The 16793-nt window shown below is 48.0% G+C and overlaps 1 protein-coding gene across 1 annotated transcript in view; it reads left to right on the top strand.

Annotated features, from left to right (window-relative positions):
* The window catches only part of LOC144276261 (cholesterol 7-desaturase nvd-like), a 46670-nt gene extending 30335 nt beyond the window's left edge, over positions 1 to 16335 (top strand). The window contains exons 2-7 of the mRNA XM_077836228.1: positions 400 to 588; positions 1888 to 2066; positions 4458 to 4583; positions 4942 to 5061; positions 12780 to 12956; positions 16174 to 16335. Of these exons, the coding sequence (XP_077692354.1) occupies positions 400 to 588; positions 1888 to 2066; positions 4458 to 4583; positions 4942 to 5061; positions 12780 to 12956; positions 16174 to 16335 (953 nt within the window). The remainder of the gene's footprint in view (positions 1 to 399; positions 589 to 1887; positions 2067 to 4457; positions 4584 to 4941; positions 5062 to 12779; positions 12957 to 16173) is intronic.
* Positions 16336 to 16793: the final 458 nt, after the last annotated feature.

The raw sequence follows: 16793 nt of genomic DNA, 5'->3' as shown, positions 1-16793 counted from the left end.
TTCTTAAGATGTTGACAGATGTAAGACAGTAATACAATTCTCCAGAAATGCCAACCATTCTAGACCACAGTGGGCTGACTGGATAGTCTTTTCTCAAAGCCTTTATGGACTGTCTTGACAGGAAAACAGCTTAGTTCAGCTTCATTAACTGTTTATAACTCTCTTGCTCTCCTTCTCTGAGAGAACTGGAATGGGAGCTGCTTGGATGGAAACTTCCTTGCTTATATCACAGGCTGGGTGATCTGATGTGCTCCACCTCTTGCATAAACTCCTGCAAACAACGCTTTACAGTTCTGAAAATATTATAAGGGATACAGCAACTGGTGTATTGACCAAACCCTTAAAATGAGATCACTCTGTTACCAGCCTAACCACGTATTTTTGTACCTCTACATGCAGGGGAACAGGTTGCTGTATTCCGTGCTCTGGATGGACAAGTGTATGTAGTCGATGCCTACTGCCCACACCTGGGTGCGAACCTTGCTGCTGGCGGCCGCGTGATGGGGAACTGTATCGAGTGCCCATTTCATGGGTGGCAGTTTCGGGGAGAAGACGGAAAATGCACTACAATCCCATATGCTGAAAAAGGTGATTCTCCGCTTTCTCCTCCCCCTGCCCATGACTCTGCAATCAAGACCTTGTGGCAGTGGCAATGCCCTGTCTGTTCGGACACAGAACACGCTTTCCTAAGGAAATATCACCCTGGAAACATCCACATGGACAGGTATCAAAATATAACTGTCAATGCGGAATCATCAACAGACAGGTGTGCTTCGCGTGGGGTCCCTCAGGGATTTACGCCATTCAACATTTTTATTAGTGACCTGAAAAAAACATAAAATCTTTGCTGATAAATTTTGCAGATGACACAAAAATTGTGGGGGTGATGAATAATGAAGCGGCCAGGTGTCTGATACAGAGCCAGCTGGTAAACTGGGTGAAAGCAACCAATATGTGTTTCTGGACATTCTTCTAAAAGCTCTGCTCTAGGAATTATTTTGGTGCAGGTCTCTGGACTGTTATACAGGAGGTCAGACTAGATGATCACAATGTTCCTTTCTGGCCTTGCAATGTGTGACTCTATGAAGGACATGATATTGTGAGATGTTAATATAGTTTGAGCTGACCTCAAGTACAAAAATGATTCTGTATATAATTTTATAGGAACACTATTTAACTCCTCAAATTGAGGGGGCTCATTGACATGAATTATTTTATTTATTTAAATAAACTTGAATGAATGATATAGTAAATTGAGGCCTTTGCATAGGTTTCATAACTTCAGATTTAATTTTAATCAGGTTTATTTTTAAAAAGAGAAATATAATTAATGTAAATTTTCAAAAATCCAATTAAACATTTTTAGAAGCCCATCAATTTTTATCCACTCCAGTTTGGGCCCCCAAGGGTACATCTACACTGCCGCTTAGAGCAAGCCTCCGAGCCCAGGTACACAGACTCATGGTAGTGGGGCTTAAGCTAGCATATTAAAAATAGCAGTGTGGACATTGTGGCTTGGGGAAGCTACCCAGGTCCAAAAGTGCCTGATCACCTGGGTCCAAGCTCAAGTGGCTAGCCCATGCCACAATGTCCACTCTGCAAGTCTGTCTGCCTGGGCTCACTCCCAGCTGCAATGTAGCTGTACCTTCAGACTGGCCTTGGAGAACATGAACCACAAAGCCATCATTCTGCATTGTTCTGTAAGAGCTTTCAGCTCCTCTACAACCAGTACAAGGGATGCTGTGCAGCACTAATGTTTTTTGTTAGGACTCTGCCTCTCTGTGCCTCTCTGTGCTCGTGGCTGCAGCTCAGGGCCGAGTGAACCTAGGACACAGTATTAGACTTGGCACCATCTGCTCTGCACTAACCCCTTTCTCCCCTCTGCAGTGCCAGACTTTGCAAAGATCAAAACATGGCCCTCGTGTGAAATAAACGGAATCATTCTTGTCTGGTATCACTGTGATGGTGTAGATCCAGAGTGGGCTGTCCCAGAGCAGGAAGAGATCACCTCCAAGGAGTGGGTGTATCGTGGCCACACAGAGCATTTTGTCAATGCACACATTCAGGTAGGAGACTTCTACTATGTCCGGTCAGGCTCTGGGTAATGCTGCAGGTTTTTGTGCTCTGGAAATTGTGCCCTACCTGAAGCAGATGGGGACTCCAGCTCTGCCAATCACTAGCATGAGCACTGTAGTTTACAGCTTTGAAACTTTGACTCTTACATGCTTAAGAAAGGGAAGGAGCTGGTAGAACACTGAGCAAATGGTCTTAGCTCCATGTCAACTGTTTCCTCCTGGAGCCCAGTGCAGGCAAAACTCCCCTTGACTTCAGTAGAAGCTATGCCTGGATGCATGAGCCAGTCACTCCATTATAACAGCTAGAGCAGCCATGTGGATATGACTGGAGTTGTTAAAAGAAACTCAAGGGAGTTAGGCACCCAAATGAATACCAAGGTGATGTGTGCCCAACTCCTTAAGGCTCTTCTGAAAATCTCAACCCAGAGCAAGACTTGACCATTTCCCTTCTTCTATTAAATGGCACTTGGAAAAACACACAAGCCCTTGGTGTGACAGTTTCCTATCTCAGGTGGTCCAATTCACATGGCCATAAAACATTTATACAGCCTGTCACTAAGCTTTATCTCTTGGAAATACACTGCCTGCCTTGTTTCTTAACTGGAACTATCAGTAACTCTTTTCAGATGACTGGTGTCAGTGACTCTCGTGGCATATGCCCAGGACAAGTCAATGGAAAGAACAGCCTTTATTGTGGAGACTCCATTTTGCTGTTCTGTAGTTAAACTCTAGTTGGCCTTTGCAATTAAAGCAGGAATTCAAGCGCTTTGTTATGTACATAGAATGCAGCATAAGCTCCCCAAACGTAGGGAATGTACTCTCTGAATATAGAAAGGACAATCTGAGAATTGACAAGTGAATCTGTTAATTTAGTTTGATTTAAAAATGAGTTGATCATAAAAGGATCCTTTAAGAAATGTACACCTACTGGCAAGAGGTTTCTCTTCTGAATGATCCTAAATCCTGAATAACACAGATGCTTCAAACTTCCCGTAGTTAAAACTCACTGAAATTTTGTGCTTACAATAGATTTGAAGAGACTTTAATGGTTGATAACTCTTTTGCTATTAATCTTCATAAAAGTTTTTTCTTCAGCTGGAGCTGACAAATGTTCTGCTACATAGAATTCCACACAGAACTGTCTCTCTCAGAATGGCTGCCACTTCCCATTGCTCTCCATGGAAATGAGGCCACAGCCAGCTCTTAGCAAAAATGGTGATTAGCAAGGTTCTTACTGGAAACAATGGGAGGCAGTGGCCACTTTGAAAGAAGGCATCTTAACTGAGAGTTGTTAGGCCTCTGTCTTACTGAGAACAAGTAGAGATGGCAGCAGTTTTCAATAAGGGGAATTCTTTGAGTTTCTCTGAAGACTTTTTATGAACCAGCCTCTGCTAACACTTCTATTTATGAAAATTAATGGCCAAAATTACTGTTAATCCAAAGCATTTCTTTCCCAAAGCTACCTGGTGTCCACTCAAGAGAGACATGGAAACTGGGGAGTGTGTGCATGAACATATGAAGCATAATGTGAGCTTTGGCGCAGGGTGTGCCCGGGAATATAGGGGGGCAAGAGGAAGGGAGAATTTGGGAGAGGAACGCTGGGGTGTACACCCTGTTGGCTTTGCACTGCTCTGCAATTGCAAATCAATTCTACATTCTGCTTACTTGACTCATACATTCAGGCTGCTGTGTGCTACTCCAGAGTGGGTTAAAGCAGCTGTCAAATATTAGCTTGTTACAAGTTTTTGCTAAAGAGACACTCAGTGACCTCAAACTGATTGGTAACAATTGTTAAATCTACTCTGGGAGCACACATGCTAAAATACTTTGCTCACAATAATATGGTCAGTGTGGTGCTGCGATAGGGTGGAGCATGTGTCCTCACTGCATTTCCAGACCTTAACATGTTTGGGTTTCTTTCAGCTTAACCTCAGCTCTGCCTTTATCAGGTTCATGATGCTCGGTTTTAGGACAACTGCAACATCCCAGTAAATATTTTCCCTAAATTACTAATAGACAACATGAAGATGGAGTTAAGATTGCTTGTATATTTGGAATTGTTGTGATTACTGCTACTGAAGAGCTAAACGCTGTACACCCTGCTAGTCCGTGCTAAGGCACCCCATTGTTACCCACATGTTTGGCTCATCCCTCCGTTATGTCTTATCTTTTATATATTGAACTCTCTGGGGTAGGGACTGTCACTGTCATGTCTGTACAGTGCTTGGTGCTGTGGGGTTCAACCTCACTGAGGTCTCCGGATGTTGCTGCAGCGTCACTGTAAAGATATAGTACCTGTATCTGAATGTCCAGCTAACTTGGAACAAATTAACTTGTATTGATGGTGTCTGTCTGGTAACAGCCAGTGCTCCCCACCTGCAGGAAATCCCTGAAAATGCTGCAGACTTTGCTCATCTAACTTTTCTGCACGAACCAGTTTTCATGAGTGGAGTTGACCTGAGATACACACACTCCAAGCTGTGGGAGTCTGTGAAGCACTGCTGGAAGGTAAAAGGATCAACATAATACATTTATTACCTCTGAGTCACTGCATTGACTTGCAAGTCCAGTTCAACCTTTCCTTTGCTTCAGAGTTTTCCATAAATTTTCGCCTCTCTCTCCTCTCACACACCCTTATGGTCGGCTTGAGCGCCCTTTTCCCATCTTGCACTCACTGGGCCTCAACCCTCCAGGCATGCTTTCTTGTATGAAGCCTCTTTAGAAATATGACCAGCCTCTTCCCTTTCCACCTTCACTTCAGATATTCTACAACATGCTCAAACTACAATGGTCCTACCTCATATGTCTTGTTTTGTACTTTTCCCCATGTCTCTAGACTGAGTCACTTCTTCTCAATCTCTTTTAGGCTGAATGGCAGCCAGAGCCAGAACCCAACAAGCACTGTTCCCAGTTAATGGTTAAACACAGTCTAACAGTGTTTGGAAAGCACTTCTCCTTGATGGATTTCACAGTTAGAGCCAGACAGGTAGGTAACACACTTCACAAAACAGTACTCACAAGTACCAGGAACAAAGGAAGTTCTAGTGATTAAAGAGCACAATGAAGTGTATTCTGGGCTCTCTCACAAACTTGCTTAGGTTTTACCTAAGTAATTTGACGTCCCTGTGCCACAGTTACATGTCTGCAAAAAGAGGTAAGCTGGGTGCAAGCAAACATTATGCATTTTCATACATATCTCCACGGGCAGAAGAAGACCCAGGGGAGCTGATACATATAGAGACTCTGTCCAGAGGATTGAAGATGCAAAGCATTAGCAACACCAGGAGCAGAAACAGCCCTAGAGTGACTGGGTTTGTTTCTGTCTAAAAACTTAGGGAAGAAATTGACGGTTTGCATAGACAGTGGGGAAGTTCCACAGGACTGAAGAGAAGCTAATATGCCAATATTTAGAAAGGGTAAATGGGATGACCTGAGTAATGATAGGCCAGGCAGGCTGACATAGATCCTTGGCAAAATAATCGAATGGCTAATATGGGATTTGATTAATAAAGCATTAACGGATGGGAATAAATACCAGTCAACATGAGTTTATGGAAAATAGATCCTGTCTAACTTGTTTGTTTTTAATGAGATTACAAGTTTGGTTGATAAGTGTTGCTTTAAAGCCTTTCACTTGGTTTTATGTGACATTTTGATTAAGAAATTGCAATGATATAAAATCAGCATGGCACAAATGAGAAAGCTAGGTCTCAGATGTAATTTAAATGGGGAATCCTCATCAAACGGGCGTGTTTCTAGTGTGGCCCCACAGGAATTGGTTCCTAGCCCTACTCTTTAACATTTTTGTCAGTGACCTGGAAGAAATCATAATTACTGATAAAGTTTGCACAAGACACAAACATTGGAGTGGTAATTAGTGAAGAGGACAGATCTCGGATCTAAATCGCCTGGCAAGCTGAGCACAAGCAAAAAATATGCACTTTAATACCACCAAAAGTCGGCCACACTTACAGGATGGGAGACTCTATCCTGGGAAGCAGTGGTTCTAGAAAAGATTTGGGGGTGTTGGTGGATAATCAGCTGAACATGAGCTCCCAGTCTGACACTGGGCTAATCTGATCCTTGGATATCTAAACAGGGAAATCTCAAGGAGGAGCAGAGAGGTCATTTTACCTCTGTATGTGGCACTGGTGTGATTGCTGCTGGAATCCTGTGTCCAGTTCTGGTGCCCACAGCTCAAGGCCTTCAGTAAGTTGCAGAGAGTTCAGAAAAGAGCCATGTGAATGGTTAAAGGATTAGAAAACATGCGTGTAGTAAGAACTGATGGGAGCTCTGGCGGCCGGGCCTGGCCCGGAGAGGAGGGGCAGAACAATGTGGATAATTGAGGTGGGGCTGGGATGGAAATAATGAGAATTTGAGATCTGAGGCAAAGCGGGAAGCCCCGCACCAGACACGCTGTCAGGGAGCCAACAAGAGTGGGGCCAAAATCACCTTCCTTAATACAGTTGGGAGAGCTGGCAACACTGGCTGTTGCCCACACACGCACTGGGGTGGGGGGAGGGGTAGGACAAAAATCAAAGCCAACCAAACAACTCAATGTAAATGTTTTTTATTAAAAAAAAACAAAACAAATCTCATCTCTTGGGGGTGCGACTCATGATTTGGGACTAGTTGGGGCTGGCCAGACTGCTTCCAGTCTTACCAGCTAGTCCCGCTACACTGCCCAGGCTTCACTCATTGCAGCGCTCTACAGCTTACATTTTGTCTTGGTAGAGTCACACGTTAGAGGCTCCTGTTCCATTGCAAACAGGCTCTATACACCCCCAGAGTTTGGGTGCAGACCTTCCTTAGTGGCAGCAACGGCACCCTCGGAAGAGCCAGCTGCTGATTAAAATGTTTGGCTCATATTCTTACTCCTCTTATGAGGCCTTGCTGAAGGGACTTTTCCTGTTGGGCAGCAGAGGAATGCGCAAAGTGTGTGGTGAATGAGCTGTGGAGTCATCTCCATCGAAGGAAGGGCGAGGAGAGCCTTGCAGTAGGGACTCTCTGATGACCCTGATTAGACTGAGAAACAAGCTTTTTAATCAAACGTTAAACAATGTTAAGACAAGTGGCTATACACACCACCTGGCACCTCCTGCAGAAAAGAGGATCAAAAAGGGGCTAACACCCTTGCCAAATGCTGCTCATGTCTTAGCCCTGGTCTACACTAGGACTTTAGGTCGAATTTAGCAGCATTAAATCGATGTAAACCTGCACCCGTCCACACGATGAAGCCCTTTAGTTCGACTTAAAGGGGTCTTAAAATCGATTTCCGTACTCCACCCCTGACAAGTGGATTAGCGCTTAAATCGGCCTTGCCGGGTCGAATTTGGGGTACTGTGGACACAATTCGATGGTATTGGCCTCCGGGAGCTATCCCAGAGTGCTCCATTGTGACCGCTCTGGACAGCACTCTCAACTCAGATGCACTGGCCAGGTAGACAGGAAAAGAACTGCGAACTTTTGAATCTCATTTCCCGTTTGGCCAGCGTGGCAAGCTGCAGGTGACCATGCAGAGCTCATCAGCAGAGGTGACCATGATGGAGTCCCAGAATCGCAAAAGAGCTCCAGCATGGACCGAACGGGAGGTACGGGATCTGATTGCTCTATGGGGAGAGGAATCCGTGCTATCAGAACTCCGTTCCAGTTTTCGAAATGCCAAAACCTTTGTCAAAATCTCCCAGGGCATGAAGCACAGAGGCCATAACAGGGATCCGAAGCAGTGCCGCTTGAAACTTAAGGAGCTGAGGCAAGCCTACCAGAAAACCAGAGGGGCGAACGGCCGCTCCGGGTCAGAGCCCCAAACATGCCGCTTCTATGATGAGCTGCATGCCATTTTAGGGGGTTCAGCCACCACTACCCCAGCCGTGTTGTTTGACTCCTTCAATGGAGATGGAGGCAACACGGAAGCAGGTTTTGGGGACGAAGAAGATGATGATGATGAGGTTGTAGATAGCTCACAGCAAGCAAGTGGAGAAACCGGTTTTCCCAACAGCCAGGAACTGTTTCTCACCCTGAACCGGGAGCCAGTACCCCCTGAACCCACCCAAGGCTGCCTCTTGGACCCGGCAGGCGGAGAAGGGACCTCCGGTGAGTGTACCTTTTAAAATACCATACGTGGTTTAAAAGCAAGCATGTGAAAGGATTAATTTGCCCTGGCATTCGCGGCTCTCCTGGATGTACTCCCAAAGCCTTTGCAAAAGGTTTCTGGGGAGGGCAGTCTTATTGCGTCCTTCATGGTAGGACACTTTACCACTCCAGGCCAGTAACACGTATTCGGGAATCATTGTACAACAAAGCATTGCAGTGTATGTTTGCTGGCGTTCAAACAACATCCGTTCTTTATCTCTCTGTGTTATCCTCAGGAGAGTGAGATATCATTCATGGTCTCCTGGTTGAAATAGGGTGCTTTTCTTCAGGGGTCATTCAGAGGAGCCCGTTCCTGCTGAGCTGTTTGCCTGTGGCTGAACAGAAATGTTCCCCGCTGTTAGTCACAGGGAGGGGGGAGGGTTGAGGGGGTAGCCACACAGTGCGGGGAGGCAAAATGCGACCTTGTAACGAAAGCACATGTGCTATGTATGTAACGTTAACAGCAAGGTTTACCCTGAAAGACTAACCAATTTATCTGAGCATGAGCTTTCGTGAGCTACAGCTCACTTCATCGGATGCATACCGTGGAAACTGCAGAAGACATTATATACACACAGAGACCATGAAACAATACCTCCTCCCACCCCACTGTCCTGCTGGTAATAGCCAACCAGCCACTCCACCACAGAGGATTGCCCCAAAAAAAGAAGGCTGGCATTCAATACATTTTAAAGTTGTAAACTTTAAAAGTGCTGTGTGGCATTTTCCTTCCCTCCTCCACCACCCCTCCTGGGCTACCTTGGTAGTCATTCCCCTATTTGTGTGATGAATGAATAAAGAATGCATGAATGTGAAGCAACAATGACTTTATTTCAGAGTAACAGCTTATCACTTTAGATAAGTTATTACCAGCAGGACAGTGGGGTGGGAGGAGGTATTGTTTTATGATCTCTGTGTGTATATAAAGTCTGCTGCAGTTTCCACGGTATGCATCCGATGAAGTGAGCTGTAGCTCACGAAAGCTCATGCTCAAATAAATTGGTTAGTCGCTAAGGTGCCACAAGTACTCCTTTTCTTTTTGCGAATGACTTTATTGCCTCTGCAAGCAATGAGTAAAGGGAGGAGGGGAGGGTGATTAGCTTGCAGGGAAGTAGAGTGAACCAAGGGGCGGGGGGGTTTCATCAAGGAGAAACAAAGAGAACTTTCACACCGTAGCCTGGCCAGTCATGAAACTTGTTTTCAAAGCTTCTCTGATGCGTACCGCGCCCTCCTGTGCTCTTCTAACCGCCCTGGTGTCTGGCTGTGCGTAACCAGCAGCCAGGCGATTTGCCTCAACCTCCCACCCTGCCATAAACGTCTCCTCCTTACTCTCACAGATATTGTGGAGCACACAGCAAGCAGTAATAACAGTGGGAATATTGGTTTTGCTGAGGTCTAAGCGAGTCAGTAAACTGCGCCAGCGCGCCTTTAAACGTCCAAATGCACATTCTACCACCATTCTGCACTTGCTCAGCCTGTAGTTGAACAGCTCCTGACTATTGTCCAGGCTGCCTGTGTATGGCTTCATGAGCCATGGCATTAAGGGGTAGGCTGGGTCCCCAAGGATACATATAGGCATTTCAACGTCCCCAACAGTTATTTTCTGGTCTGGGAATAAAGTCCCTTCCTGCAGCTTTTGAAACAGACCAGAGTTCCTGAAGATGCAAGCGTCATGTACCTTTCCCGGCCATCCCACGTTGATGTTGGTGAAACATCCCTTGTGATCCACCAGGGCTTGCAGCACTATTGAAAAGTACCCCTTGCGGTTTATGTACTCGCCGGCTTGGTGCTCTGGTGCCAAGATAGGGATATGGGTTCCGTCTATGGCCCCACCACAGTTAGGGAATCCCATTGCAGCAAAGCCATCCACTATGACCTGCACATTTCCCAGGGTCACTACCCTTGATATCAGCAGATCTTTGATTGCGTGGGCTACTTGCATCACAGCAGCCCCAACAGTAGACTTGCCCACTCCAAATTGATTCCCAACTGACCGGTAGCTGTCTGGCATTGCAAGCTTCCACAGGGCTATCGCCACTCGCTTCTCAACTGTGAGGGCTGCTCTCATCTTGGTATTCATGCGCTTCAGGGCAGGGGAAAGCAAGTCACAAAGTTCCATGAACGTGCCCTTACGCATGTGAAAGTTTCGCAGCCACTGGGAATCGTCCCAGACCTGCAACACTATGCGGTCCCACCAGTCTGTGCTTGTTTCCCAAGCCCAGAATCGGCGTTCCACAGCATGAACCTGCCCCATTAGCACCATGATGCATGCATTGGCAGGGCCCATGCTTTCAGAGAAATCTGTGTCCATGTCCTGATCACTCATGTGACCGCTCTGACGTCGCCTCCTCGCCCGGTATCGCTCTGCCAGGTTCTGGTGCTGCATATACTGCTGGATAATGCGTGTGGTGTTTAATGTGCTCCTAATTGCCAAAGTGAGCTGAGCGGCCTCCATGCTTGCCTTGGTATGGCGTCCGCACAGAAAAAAGGCGCGGAACGATTGTCTGCCGTTGCTCTGACAGAGGGAGGGGCGACTGACGACATGGCTTACAGGGTTGGCTTCAGGGAGCTAAAATCAACAAAGGGGGTGGCTTTACATCAAGGAGTATTTCAGGCAGGACTTCACGGAGGGTTCCAATAAGAAATGGTGCACCTAAGTTATTGTTTTTATTGGAACAAGGAGGTTAGTCTGGCCTCTGATTGATACATGGCTAGATTTATCTTGCTGCACCTTCTCTGTGAGTGACTGCAGTGTGACCTAGAGGAATGAGTCCCCTAGATGGGGGAGGGGGGCAGAAGCAAATGAGTACAAAACAAATCTGGTCTATTTCTTGTTTTGATTCACTCCATCCATCTTTTATATCTTTGGCTGGCAGCAGACGGTGCAGAAGGCCTGCATGTCATCCACATTTCATGGCTGCCCGGCAGAAGATGATGCAATAGGACTGCTAGCAATCCATATCGCCTGCCTGCTCACCATAAGACGGTTCAATAGGACTGACTGCAGGACTAAAGAGAATGACCTGGTCAAGTCACTCTAAATTTTGTCCCTGCGCCCATGTCTGCCCAGGTGCTCCTGGCCGACGTGGCCAGGAGCACCTCGGACATGACGATGACGGCTACCAGTCATATTGCACTGTCTGCTGCCAGAAGGCAGTGGGTTGCTGCTGCTGTGTAGCAATGCAGTACCGTGTCTGCCAGCACCCAGGAGACATACGGTGACGGTTACCTGAGCGGGCTCCATGCTTGCCGTGGTATGGCGTCTGCACAGGTAACTCAGGAAAAAAGGCGCGAAACGATTGTCTGCCCTTGCTTTCACGGACGGAGGGAGGGAACAGGGGCCTGACGATATGTGCCCAGAACCACCCGTGACAATGTTTTAGCCCCATCAGGCATTGGGATCTCAACCCAGAATTCCAATGGGCAGCGGAGACTGCGGGAACTGTGGGATAGCTACCCACAGTGCAACACTCCGGAAGTCGACGCTTGCCTCGGTACTGTGGAAGCGCTCCGCCGAGTTAATGCACTTAGAGCATTTTCTGTGGGGACACACACACTCGAATATATAAAACCGATTTCTAAAAAAACGACTTCTATAAATTCGACCTTATTCCGTAGTGTAGACATACCCTTAGAGAGACAACGAGGGTGGGGGTGGGGAGGGAATCTCTTTTATTGGATCAACTTCTGTTGGTGAGCGAAAGAAGCTTTTGAGCTTAAACAGAACTCTGCCTCAGGTCTGGGAAACGGCCCTACACAGGGATAAAACACTGTTTTTCCTCCCAGAGTGTCATGGTTAGCAACACATGGACGGCCAACCCAGCTTCTGCTGCTTCCTAATCTAGCCCAAACGCCAAGGGGCAGAGAGTGGGCTCTTACTAAGGTTGGAGCAGGGCAACTGGGAAGAGCTGGCTCGGAGGCTGAAGCATAGTTGGTCTCTAGGCACAGGATGCTGGGCACCTGGTTCCAGTTTGGGCTTTACATTTGCCTTTAGGACTTTATTACAAAGCATGGCAAAAAAATCAACCCACACAGAACCCTAATGTTCATCTACTTCCTTGTTCCATGCAAGTGGTGTTTGCTCCTGGCTGGGGGCAGTGCCTATTAGGAAGAAAATGTGTATGTGAATAGGAACAGACAATTGGTGTCCTGGGGGAAAGATGTGGACAGGTGAGACCAAGCAGCAGCGACAGCTCCCTGGCACACTCCTCCAGCTCAGGCTGCACTAACTGGAGCCATTTGCTGTGGTCCCCAAGGGCCCAGGACACTCAGCCCCTGCCCTTTCAACCCAGACATGCCTTCAACTTCATGCAGAGAGCTGGGTGTTAGCTATGCCCACCCCTACACTTGGTGGAGACTCCTACCTGACTGGGAGAATCCCCAACTGGGGACTCAGGGATGGCACTGCCTGAGCAGCATAAAGAGAACCCCCCAGGGCAGAGAATCAGCCCCTAAATACAGGCTGTGACCCCTGGACCTGGTAGAAATATGTTCATTCCATAGGCAGTGAGGATTCCCCACCCCCAGCCTTTCTGAGTGAGGGAATGAGCTGAATTCCTTCTCTCTCTGAAGGTGGGGCCAGGGCTGGTCTACCTGACCTTTGAACATGCTTTCCTGGGCCGTGGGATCATTCTGCAGAGTGTGACGCCCGTGGAGCCTCTCCTGCAGCAAGTCATCCATAGGATCTATTATCAGCGCAACATGCCGGCAGTGATCCCCAAATTCATTCTCAAAGTGGAATGCGTTCAGGTAAGGCACACTGTACGGCTGCACGTCAAGCTGGGCTGGGACTCCCAGTGGGAGGCAACTTACCCACAGTAGTTCAAACCCTGGTGCCTTTTTCCCTGCGGATCTGCCCCAGCAGGATCCCTACTCTGGGTCTCCCCTCCCAGGGAACCCCCAACCCTCTAGACCCACCTTGCCTCAGTGGCTGCCAGTCATCAGCTAGCCCCTGTTCACTGGGGTAGACTGCAGCGTACTGGCCATTCATCACTGGCAAGGGGGTAGGACCTGCTGCCTTTGCCTATCCTCAGGCAGCCCCTCTGATTAAGCCGGCCACACCTGTGGTCAGCTACAGTCAGCTTTCCCCAGCTGTTCTTAACTCCTTTCCCTGCTGCAGCCCTCTCCAGGGCTGCTTTTAACCCCCTCAGGGCCTGAGTGGGGTGACTACCCTGCTACACTGGGCTTGGATTACAACTAGTGCCAATTCCCCTGTGCCCCACAAGCTTTGGTAATGCTGCAAATGTACAGGGCAGACATGTAGACAGGCCAAGAGGCTGAATGCTAAAAACACAGGAGATGGCAGGCAGCAAAGCTGCCTCTTGGTGCATTTCTTGGGTGGGTCTGGCTTAGGCTTCCACAAATGTGGCAGGAGTGAAGGGCAAAAGCAAGAATGACCTGCCATGCCCCCTTGGTACTCTGCTCCCTTGGTGCCTATCCTTCCCTTGGGCCAGATGGTATCCAAAGGCCTCAGGGAAGCTATCGCTGAAGGGGGGGTGGGGGTGGGCACTAGGTATCCGGGACCCAACACGGCAAATGGGAGTGGGGAGGAGACTGGTGCAGATCCCAGGCATTGCACACTGTCCTAGCCTGCCTTGTTGCACTGTATCTGCCAGTAGCTGAGCCAGAGGCGAGGGCCTGGATGACCACGGAAGTCCTGCATCCTGTATCAAGGACCCCCTGGGTGCCTGGCTAGGTAAAGACCCGCAGTTTCTGGCCTTTGTTGCTGTTGAGAATCCTTGATGAGAGGAGTCCCTCCCGCACCTCAGATCACATTCGCTGAGCAAGGGGAGACCGGACAGTTTAATCTGGGCTCCACCAGCTCCTTCCAGTGCTTCACAACTCTTGGTGCTGGCGTTTTGATGCCTGTACCTTGCATTGCCCCAGTTACCCACAAAACCCTGCCCCCTAGAGCAGTGACAGAGGGCATTGCTCATTACCACTATCTGGGACCTCTCTGACTGGGGACTAGAACCCTGCCAGGGCCTGTAGCCCTTTCAACAGCAGCTCCAGGTTCACAACATCCGAGGCAGCTGAAGAGCTGGTGGCGGAAGCAAGGTGCTCTCAGACGGAGATTGCATGATGGATGGCAAAGGCCCTTTTTAGTTTTGGTAGCCTCTAAAAACCCCACCTGAGCTCAGAGCCCCTTCCTGCTGTGCCCTGACAGACCAACAGACAGACCCAGGGGGAGGGATAGCTCAGTGGTTTGAGCATTGGCCTGCTAAACCGAGGTTGTGAGCTCAATCCTTGAGGGGGCCATTTAGGGATCTGGGGCAAAAATTGGGGATTGGTCCTGCTTTGAGCAGGGGGTTGGACTAGATGACCTCCTGAGGTCCCTTCCAACCCTGATATTCTATGATTCTATGACCCTGCCCTACAGAACTTTCATTGATGCACTATCGCACAAGGGAGCAAGGAGGACACTCCCCATTTTAGAGCAGGGGGACTGAGGCAGAAGAATTAAGGGACTTGCCAAAAGTCACAGGAAGTCTGTGCCAGTAACTGAATCCAGAACTCCTGAGACCACCATACCTCTCTGTCAGCACACACTGCACCAAGAAAGCCTCTTGGCACTACTCAGCTCGGCAGGACTGGCCAAGGTTTGCCAGTCCCTGCCAACAATGGGCCTTGGCATTCCCTCAGCTGGTTGTGCACACTGGATGAAAGCTGGAGACTGTTTGCTCTGACTTGGCATGGTAGCTCTGCAAGGGGGGGTGGTTTCTAGGCTGGGAACAGCCCTATCTGCCGAGGGTCCAATATAAGCGTTGCTACAGTGCAAACTTCAGACCTTGCGTGTGTTACTAAGGTGTATGAGCAACGCTGGTCTCTCTAGTGGCTGCGCTGCAAATTGAGCTCCATTAAACTTATGTCTGGGTGGAATTTAAGTTGTTAGTCTTACCCTATAAAGCCCTTAATAGTTAGGAGCCTAGACATGAGCGTACCTCTCCCAGCGAGCTCCTGCTAGCTGCCTGACCAGCTCAAACCCTTGAGTTGGATCATCCTCTATCGTAAAGGGAAGGCACTGCTTTCAGGGTATTTTCTACCATGAGGGAAGCTGCTCTGAAGAAAGGTCTCCCATGCTGGGCTGCCAGAGTCCAGCCTTGTTACCCTTCTGTGGTGCCTGTGGATGGATACATATTGTGTGTTGCAGAGTTGTTAAAAGGCCCCATACCTGACAAGATTAGCCCCACACCAGCTTGGTGTTAACATATTTAAACTGGAAAGGTAAATGCTATCATTCAGCACCTGGAGCCTATGAGAGGTGCTAAAAATAAACTCTTCTTTTAAACCTTGAGTGGTGCTAAGGGGCAATGCCGCCAGGCTGACAGAAATGCTGAGAGATTCCAGGTGAACCCGAAAAAGGATTTTGATAAAGAAAACTGGGAAGCAAGGAGCACTATGAATCCCTAAAGAGCCCCCAAGCTTGTGTGGTGAGGATGCAGGGAGTTAATGTGGATGCTTCACACAATGCACAGTCAACCTGTGGAACTCCTTGTCAGAGGATGTTATGAAGACCAAGACTATAACAGGGTTCAAAAAAGAACTAGATAAATTCATGGAGGACAGGTGCATCAATGGCTATTAGCCAGGATGGGTAGGGATGGTGGCCCTAGCCTTTGTTTGCCAGAAGCTGGGAATGGGCAACAGGGGGTGGATCACTTGATGATTACCTGTTCGGTTCATTCCTTCTGGGGCACCTCTCATTGGCCACTGTCGGAGGACATGATACTGGGCTAGACGGACTTTTGGTCTGACCCAGTATGGCCATTCTTATGTTCTCTGTGGCTAATAAACACTCAAAACACAGTGCCAGCAAAAGCTGAATAGTTGAGCTTGTTTCAGAGCCAGGGGGATCGCTAGAAACACTAGTGTGCTGTACTAGTGGCATCCCCATTGGATTGGTAACATGAATGAGCCTCTAGTTCAAAGTTCCATATATCTAAAATGATTCTGCTTCTCCCCTCAGTTTGAACGTGACATTATGATCTGGAATAACAAGCAATATCTGTCTAAACCACTGCTGGTAAGAGAAGATTCTGCGATCCAAAGGCATAGGCGCTGGTTTGCTCAATTCTACACTGAAAACAGCACTAGATTCACTTTGCAAAAGGGTGGACTGGACTGGTGACATCCATGTGCTCAAAAGACGTCAAATGGCTTCCTCGTCCATGAGAATCCCTTCCTCGTCCATGAGAATGGCAGCCAAGCTCATAGCAAGTTAATAAATCTGCATTTCTGGATTTTCAGTGGCAGTTGGGCGAATCTGCAATACAAGAAAACTCTCTAGTTCAATACTTCTACCCAGCCAAGTGTAGTGTCTTCCATGTAAGGCTGGGCAAATCTAGTAAGTGTTGTGTAGGCTTTGCTGTCATAACTGAGCTGTAGTACGGGGTGCCCCCCCATCTCCAATGGGAAAATGAGACTGACAGAATCCCCTTGAGATATCATCTATGCTTTGCAGCTTTTGTTACTCAGGGACAATTGCATGAAACCCTGATCCTTAGGTGCTGCAGGGCTCACATGTTCCTATTCTCTAAAGCTGTCATTTGACATCTGTTCCTCCTCCCCATAGCAAGTCACAATGGC

The sequence above is a fragment of the Eretmochelys imbricata genome, chromosome 16 (assembly GCF_965152235.1).
Source record: "Eretmochelys imbricata isolate rEreImb1 chromosome 16, rEreImb1.hap1, whole genome shotgun sequence".
Lineage (NCBI taxonomy): Eukaryota > Metazoa > Chordata > Testudines > Cheloniidae > Eretmochelys > Eretmochelys imbricata.
Note: the sequence above shows the minus strand (reverse complement) of the source record. Positions and strands in the feature narration are given on the sequence as shown.